Here is an 8,876-nt window from a genome sequence, read left to right as displayed (position 1 = left end):
TGTCTGTCAGTGTGTATCTGAGTGATTGTGTTTGTCTGGCTGTCAGTGTGTGTATGTCTGTCAGTGTGTATGTCTGTCAGTGTGTATCTGAGTGATTGTGTGTCTGGCTGTCAGTATGTGTATGCCAGTGTGTATGTCTGGCTGTCAGTGTGTGTCTGTGAGTGAATGTGTTTTGTGGGTCAGTGAGTGAGTATGTGTCGGTCAGTGAGTGCGTGCGTCTGTCAGTGTGTGCGTCTGTCAGTGTGTTTCCAAGTAATAGTGTGTGTATGTCATTGTATGTCAGTTTATATGAGAGCATGTGTCTGTCAATGAATGTATGTGTCTGTCAGTGAGTGTGCGTCTTTCAGTGAGTGAGCGTCTGTCAAAGTGCGGCCTTGACAGGAAGGGGTGGGGAAATTTAAATTGGGGGGGTGCCCAAGCACCGTCCTGCCTAGGGCAGCCCAAATCCTAAATACACCACTGGTCGCAGAGGGAGAAGAGGTCACCAGCGCCGAGGGAGCCCGGCGCTGGATAAAGGTAAGTGGCTGAATGGATTTTAACCCTTTCAGCCCAGCGGGAGGGGGGCCCTGAGACTGACACTATAGTGGTCCTTTAATTATGAAATTATATCTCTCTCCAACCCACGCCCCTGTCTCTCCTTTAGGGTATAGTATAATTCTAGAGGTACATACCTTTATTGCAGCTTGAAATCCATAATTATTTCCACTCTGCAGTTGAAATAGGTTAAAATCTCCTCCAGCCATATCGGTATGAACTGAGAATGGAACACAATCTGATATTTAATGGTTAGGATTATTTGAATAAACTAAACTAAGTGGACAAACACTATACCGTTTAACATGTAATATATTAACCTATATAAAATCATGATGGATTTATTTATTTCAATAACTCTCTCTATTTCCTCTGGAAGGTAAATAGTGTATAGGAATAATTCTAGAAGGTACCTTACCTTTTTTGCAGGTTGAAGTCAGATCCAGCAGCCATTTTGCTGAACTTCATTTACATTATAACTACTGCCCTGCACATGGGACAGGTGCAATGTCCCTGCAGCCACATCTGAATGCACTCAATATGAAATTTGTGACCACAGTGCAACAGCATGATTTCCTCTCCAGGGTCAAACGCACTCAAGCAAATGCTGCATTCATCCTGGTCCTCATCTCCCTGGGCTTCCTGTGGAATATGTTGAGGAGGGTCCTCATTTTGTTGAATACGTTGGGGAGGGTCCTCATTTTGAGCAAGAGGAGGCTCATTGTTATCCACATCTTGAGCAATAACAGGTTGAGAAGGTTCTTGAACAGGCACAGGCTGGCGATTTTCTTCATTATTCTCAGCCGGCTGGTTTCCTATATTGTCCTGTACACCAGCAATATAATTGATAGGAGGAGGTGGCACATCATCACGATTTAAGGGAGATCTGCTTCTCCCTGGTCTTTGCCTATCTTCTCCTTCACTTTCCGATCTGTCTCTGCGCCTGCGAGTCCTTAAATACCATCTTCTTGCTCTGTCTGTTACTCTTTCAGTTCCCTGTGTTGGGGAATTTTCTTGCCTTTCTCTGCGTTCCCGTCCTATTCCCTGACTTTGTCTGTTATTTCTGGTGGGGCGTCTTTCCGGAACATGAGGACTCCGGCTTCTCCGACCCCTCCTTGTTTCTTGCCTTGCCAATGGCGTTCGAGATCTGTTTGTTCTTTGATTAGCTTGCCTTCCCCGAGACCCTAATGAAAAAAGTATAATCAAAGAGTTACTGCCAAACCATGACCCCCCCCCCCCCACCACCACCACCACCAAGTGTTTGGAAGTGTTCATGGTGCAAGGAGTATGTATGTGCAGTGTTTCAGTGTGAAATGTCGCTCATATTGAGATACTTGATAACATTTACAGGTATAAGTCCACCTGCACCAGCAACATTAGCCAGCAAGAACAGGTGGTTGCTAATATTAAAACTGTGCTTAAATAATGTTTGTTGCCAGCATGCTGGAGAAGGGATACTCGGTTTGTGTAAGAATAGTGCAAATGGGTAGCTATCACTTACTTGATCGGGAAGATGCTTCTTCCTGTCTATTACGGACTCTTTGGCTTCTCCTCCTTTGCCCACCGTCCATAATCAGTCAATAAATCAATAAATGTTCACTTCAGTTAGTTGCAGTGACAAGCACAGGTCACTATTGCAAGCCTATCTGAGCTCTGTGCAGATGGTAACATGCATGGGGTTTGTATAGGTAACAATGATGATGTCACTGTCTGACATCACAGTGAGATATGTCAGGCTATTACACTGTGTGTCTGAATATGGCAGGCAGCTCTTGAAAATGGAAATAAGAAGTCATAATTTTATAATATTTTTAACAGCTGGACAATATTATTAAAAAAATTATGACTTCTTTTCTCAATTATAGAGTTTTATTTCACAAAACTGTGAATTTGATCAATATTACACATTAGACCACAATAGCCAAATTGGAGAAAATCTCAAATTCATGGCTTCATGTTGGCTAATTTGGCTTAGCATTTTTTCATGCTAAACTGTCCTTTAGTCTAGAGAATAACCCTGGATGTTTACATTTTTAGACTACTATCTGACATTACCTGTGATAATAGCAAGATACGTTTACTAAAACGTATGAAAATGGTTCACTGAGTGCTTTGTGATATCCTTCGACATTTTAAAAGGGAAGGGATGTGTCAGCAAGGGTTACTCCAAATATTAAAATATGTTATAGGTGGTGGTAAATAATAAGACCTACAAAATATAACTGAAATTCTCAATGGTTAACTTAAAATTAACCCTTAAACGGACACTCCACTGCCCAAATGTAAAATAAAACACATGAGACGTTTTAGCAAGATAAGTGATTTAGGGGTCTAGAGTGTCCCATTAATGCAGTGGTTTCCAAACCAGTCCTCGTGGCATGTCTACCAATCCGAGATTTAGGCGTTACACAGTTGTGTCTAAGGTGTTTTAGAAAGAAATTAAAAACCACCTTGACACAACTGGATAATCCCTAAATCTTGGACTGGTAGGCGTGCCTTGAAACAGTCTTGGAAACCACTGCTTTAACGCCTACTGACCATTTTTCACTCTTTTATGTGAGTAAAAGATTCTATGGCTCAAAACAGTCAATCCTATGGACCTACAATGTGCTGATGACTTGAAAACAGGACATGTTATGACATTTGATCTTAAAGCCTCAGATTTTGGTTATAGCACAGCACTTTAGATTATGGCTATTCATATCATACAAGATCAAGCACACTCACTCATTCACTAAACAGCAATTTCAAAGCTCACAGAATGTAATATATTTTTTTTAACCTAGGCAAAAAACAATGGGGGTTTAGTTACAGTATATGATCACACATTGAACAACGCCAATGTAGCCCATTTTGGCAGAACCTACTCTACCTCTTCTGGGACTGGAATGATCTCAGGTCCTACTACATTCTTATTAAAGAAAAGCAGTGAATCAAATGCTGGCAAAGTGAAGACTTTAAATAATTTCATGAGGAAGTGCTTTTAATAGTTGTCTGACTAACAATCCCCAGAGACATTCTGTCTAACAAATTTAAAAACTGAAATTTCTCACAAACGGCAATGTTTACACTGGTCAGACTACAGGGCAGGGTCTATGTACTAGAATCCGTACACTAGGATGTAGTGGTTTTGATTCTTAGAAAGTGCCTTTAAGTGTGAGATGCTACAGGAAATGCATGTGGTGGAGGGATCTTTCTGCTGTGACCAGAAAAAGGGAACAGTTTATAAATGAAAAAAGATGCATGCTTTGCCATTTTGTTAGTCATTAATAGTGATGTACCGAACTGTTCGCCGGCGAATAGTTCCTGGCGAACATAGCGTGTTCGCGTTCGCCGCTGCGGGCGAACACATGGGCGGTTCGATCCGCCCCCTATTCGTCATCATTGAGCAAACTTTGACCCTGTGCCTCACGGTCAGCAGACACAGTCCAGCAAATCAGCAGCAGACCCTCCCTTCCACACCCTTTCACCTCCCTCCCAGCATCCATTTTAGATTCATTCTGAAGCTGCATGCTTAGTGAGAGGAGGGAAAGTGTAGCTGCTGCTGATTAGATAGGGAAATTGATAGCTAGGCTAGGGTATTCTGTGTCCACTACAGTCCTGTGTAATCTAATTGCAGTTGCCTGCCTGCCAGCGTGTGTGTCAGGCTCACAGCGTATACTGTGCTAACTTGCCCAGTGCCACCACTCATATCTGGTGTCACAATAGCTTGCATTTAAAAAAAAAGAAAAAAAATTTTGACAGTAATATAATAGCAGTCAGTTTTCTTCACACGTGTGCGTTTCAGGGCCTGCCAGGGCACAGTGTCACACCAGTGCAACTCATATCTGGTGTAACAGTAGTGTACATTAAAAAAAAATAGAAATTTGACTGTGAAATAATAGCAGTCAGTTTCCTTTACATGTGTGCGTTTCAGGGCCTGCCAGGGCACAGTGTCACACCAGTGCAACTCATATCTGGTGTAATAGTAGTGTACATTTAAAAAAAAAAAAACCTAGAAATTTGACTGTGAAATAATAGCAGTCAGTTTCCTTCACACGTGTGCTTTTCAGGGCCTGCCAGGGCACAGTGTCACACCAGTGCAACTCATATCTGGTGTAACAGTAGTGTACATTAAAAAAAAAAAAAAAACTAGAAATTTGACTGTGAAATAATAGCAGTCAGTTTCCTTCACGCGTGTGCGTTTCAGGGCCTCCAGGGAACAGTGTCACACCAGTGCAACTCATATCTGGTGTAACAGCAGTGGCGTCACTAGTGGGGGGGCAGAGGGGGCCATGCCCCCCCTACATTACGCAGTGCCCCCCCTTGTGCCCCCCCAATTCAAATTAAAGTCGGGAGCTCTGCGTCTCCCTTCTCACGCTGCAGCAGCACTGTAACTGGTGGACTTTTCCTGCCTGCGGCCAGAGGGGGCGCTGTGTGCTGGGAGGACTTCCTCCAGGATCACAGAGAGCAGCGCAGGGGAGAGACGAGATAGAAGATCTGCACAGAGGCATCCAGGCAGCTGCTGGTAAGTGTTACTCAGACTGTGGGGTGGGGAGTGGGTCAGTCTGTGTGTGTATTGATCAGTCTGTGTGTATGGATCAGTCTATGTGTGTATGGATCAGTCTGTGTGTGTATGGATCAGTCTGTGTATGTATGGATCAGTCTGTCTATGTATGGATCAGTCTGTGTGTGCATGGATCAGTCTGTATGTATGGGTCAGTCTGTGTATGTATGGGTCAGTCTGTGTATGTATGGGTCAGTCTGTGTATGTATGGGTCAGTCTGTGTATGTATGGATCAGTCTGTGTATGTATGGGTCAGTCTGTGTGTGTATAGATTAGTCTGTGTATGTATGGGTCAGTCTGTGTGTAGGGGGGTTAGTATGTGTGTGTATAGGTCAGTCTGTGTGTAGGGGGGTCAGTCTGTGTATGTATGGATCAGTCAGTGTGTATGGATCAGTCTGTGTGTAGGGGGGGTCAGTCTGTGTGTGTATGGATCAGTCTGTGTATGTATGGGTCAGTCTGTGTGTAGGGGGGTTAGTCTGTGTGTGTATGGATAAGTCTGTGTATGTATGGGTCAGTCTGTGTGTAGGGGGGTCAGTCTGTGTGTACAGGGGTAATCCTGTCAGTATATGGGTCAGTCAGTTAGTGTATGTGTGGCGGGGGGGGGGGGGGGTAAGTCTGTGTGTAGGGGGGGTCAGTCTGTGTGTGTATGGATCAGTCTGTGTATGTATGGGTCAGTCTGTGTGTAGGGGGGTCAGTCTGTGTGTGTATGGATCAGTCTGTGTATGTATGGGTCAGTCTGTGTGTAGGGGGGTCAGTCTGTGTGTAGGGGGGGTCATACTGTGAGTGTATGGGTTAGTCAGTTAGTGTATGTGTGTGGGGGTAAGTCTGTGTGTAGGGGGGTCAGTCTGTGTGTGGGGGAGCCAGTCTGTGAGTGTATGGATCAGCCAGTGAGTGTATGGGTGTGGGGGGGGGGGGGGGGGGGTGGGGAGGTCAGTCTGTGTATGTATGGGTCAGTCTGTATATGGGTGTGGGGCATCAGTCTGTGTATGTATGGGTTAGTCTGTGTAAGGGAACAGTCTGTGTGTGGGCGGCAGAGTGTGTGTGTATGGGTATGTCTGTGTATGGGTATGTCTGTGTATGGGTCTGTCTGTGTATGTGTATGGGTCAGTCTGTGGGTTTGTATGGGTCAGTCTCTGTAAGTGCTTGAGCTCCAAGAGACAGAACTCTCATCTCGTGACCCCCCCTGTACCCGATGGATAGGCAGCCTTCTCAACCACCATGGATCTGATTGTGACACTCCTCCCTGCAAGGTAAGATGAGGGAAAGGGGAATACAGTATTCTTTTTTTTTTTTTTTTGTAAACAACTATTAAAGTAAAAATTGTAAAGCTGTTCACTGTCCCACTCTCTACACCCACCAACACAGAGTACACCTTTGCATACACACACAGTGCACACCTCACACATCATCTCTTCACCCAAATACCTTTAGCCCCACAAATACATGCATACATACATACATACATGCTTTACCCCATTACACACCATATCTCATATATATATATATATATATTAATTAAAGGACCACTATAGGCACCCAGACAACGTCACCACTTCATCTCGATGAAGTGGTCTGGGTGCCAGGCCACTCTAGTGTTAACCCTGCAGCTGTAAACATAGCAGTTTCAGAGAAACTGCTATGTTTACACTAGGGTTAATCCAGCCTCTAGTGGCTGTCTCACAGACAGTCGCTAGAGGCGCTTCCGCGCTTCTCACTGTGAAAATCACAGTGAGAAGACGCTGACATCCATAGGAAAGCATTGAGAAATGCTTTCCTATGGGCGGTTTGAATGTGCGCGCGGGTCTTGCCCCGCATGCGCATTTGGCGCTGACATGGGCAGAAGGAGGAGAGTTCCCAGCGCCGAGGGAGCCCGGCGCTGGAGAAAGGTAAGTGTTTCTAACCCCTTCAGCCCAACGGGATTTGAACCCTGAGGGTGGGGGGAACCTAAAGACACTATAGTGCCAGGAAAACGAGTTTGTTTTCCTGGCACTATAGTGGTCCTTTAACCCCTTAAGGACACATGACATGTCTGACACGTCATAATTCCCTTTTATTCCAGAAGTTTGGTCCTTAAGGGGTTAAATATATATATATAATAACAACAACTACAACAACTCCTTAATAAGCACACAGTGCAACCCCAATACACATATAATGCACACATGCACACACTTTACAGGCCCTTCCAGCACACACACACACACACACACATATTTTCTCACACAATCACAATTTAATATTTTTGTTTCAATTTAAATCCACCCAGCCTTTGGGAGAGCTAAGTGGATCTTTCCCTGGCGTCCAGTGTGTCTACTCCCAGTCTTCCTGCAGTTTCTCTCTGCTCCTCTGCGCGCTCTCTGAAGTGATGCTGGGGGCGGAGTGACGCCATGTTACTAAACAGCGCACAAGGGAGCAGAGAGGAACTTCAGGAAGGTTACTGCTCCCTCACGCTGTGGGGATATTTATGGGATAATAATTGTAAACAGAGAGAATTGCCCACGATTTCAATTCTCAGATCCCTAAGAACGTTTATCGTTATAAGTGAAAATGTAAAACCATATACCGGTAATTAAAAATCACAAATTGTTATAAAAATAGATATTTATTTCTTAACAATTTAAATAATAATGATGAGTAACATGCATGATAATAATCAATGGAATTCGAGTATAACATGAATATGTAATACTGATACCGGAGAAACTGATGGAAGCAAAGCACAGAGAGATGGACACAGGTTTCTTCAGGAAGGAAGAGATTCTTTATTGGATCACCGATCGGGACTCAGAGGGACTAACGTCACCAAAATACAGCAAGTTCTGAGCCCCGGACAATAGTGCAGGCTCCTTATATAGGCACATAACTCCTCCCATATTAAGCTCCACCCGCACATTCTCTTGACCAATCAATACAAATAAGAATTAACTTCCTGCTTGACCGCATGGCCTGTCCAGCACAATGGAGGAGGGGAATACTACATCCTGTATTCTTGCACATGCTCCGTACACTACTGATCGTATCTTGCCTCGTGCAACCGACTGATCGATACGTCAGCATATGCACGTACACATGCCACGTGGTAATCTCGGCCTACTAAATTTATTTTTACTGAGATTCCACCACATTCCCCCCTTTGATGCCTCTTGATATTTCACAATTACTTGAGGCATCACTTAACCTTAGTTTGCATACACCGCAGGTTACCTTGAACCAGACCAGACTTATCTTATGATGTGAATCTTCAACACTCATCTTCCTGCATTGGTTCTCCCTGATCTAGAGCCTTATATTTATAAATTGCCATTATCTGTGCAGCAGCCTTCCTTTTTGCTATATTTTCTATCAGGCTTTGCACAGACCTAACTACTAAGGGTATAAGACACGGCAGGAGTAGACACAACATTAAAATCAGTAGGACTCCACCTACCACTGCCTTAAGCCCTCCAAACCACTCATACCAGCTACCAAACCAACTACTTGGATTGTACCCTTTCCATACCTGAGTAGGCACATGCGCTAGTTTAACCATATGGCTAGTAAGCTCAGCTATTGCTTGCCCTTCGTCATCTATTTGAAGACAGCAATTGCTCAGGTTAAACTTCCCACATACACCTCCCTCTACTGCCAAAAGGTAATCCAAGGCTAATCTATTTTGGTAGACTGCTGTCCTTATCCTGGTATTATGCTTCGCTAGAAGATTGAGCGCTTGTGATGTCTCGTTAGTAATGATCTCAACCACCGCCTGTAATCGTATAATACGGTTGAGCATATAAATAGGGGTTCTATAACCAAAGGT

At 44.1% G+C, this 8,876-nt stretch overlaps 1 protein-coding gene across 1 annotated transcript; it reads right to left on the bottom strand.

Annotated features, from left to right (window-relative positions):
* Nucleotides 1–1,002: 1,002 nt before the first annotated feature.
* LOC134609351 (uncharacterized) lies at nucleotides 1,003–2,105 on the bottom strand. Its single transcript, XM_063453049.1, has 2 exons — nucleotides 2,036–2,105; nucleotides 1,003–1,718 (listed from the first exon to the last, which is right to left on the bottom strand). The coding sequence occupies exons 1-2, from the start codon at nucleotides 2,103–2,105 to the stop codon at nucleotides 1,003–1,005; spliced, it is 786 nt and encodes a 261-aa protein (XP_063309119.1).
* Nucleotides 2,106–8,876: the final 6,771 nt, after the last annotated feature.

Source organism: Pelobates fuscus, chromosome 1 (genome assembly GCF_036172605.1).
Source record: "Pelobates fuscus isolate aPelFus1 chromosome 1, aPelFus1.pri, whole genome shotgun sequence".
Taxonomy (NCBI): domain Eukaryota; kingdom Metazoa; phylum Chordata; class Amphibia; order Anura; family Pelobatidae; genus Pelobates; species Pelobates fuscus.
This window is presented reverse-complemented; position numbering and strand designations above follow the sequence as displayed.

Coding starts and splice junctions, on each gene's coding strand:
- LOC134609351 (XM_063453049.1), bottom strand. CDS start 2,105: ATGGACGGTGGGCAAAGGAGGAGAAGCCAAAGAGTCCGTAATAGACAG. Junction 1,719..2,035: donor AGAAGCATCTTCCCGATCAA/GTAAGTGATAGC, acceptor TTTTTTCATTAG/GGTCTCGGGGAAGGCAAGCT.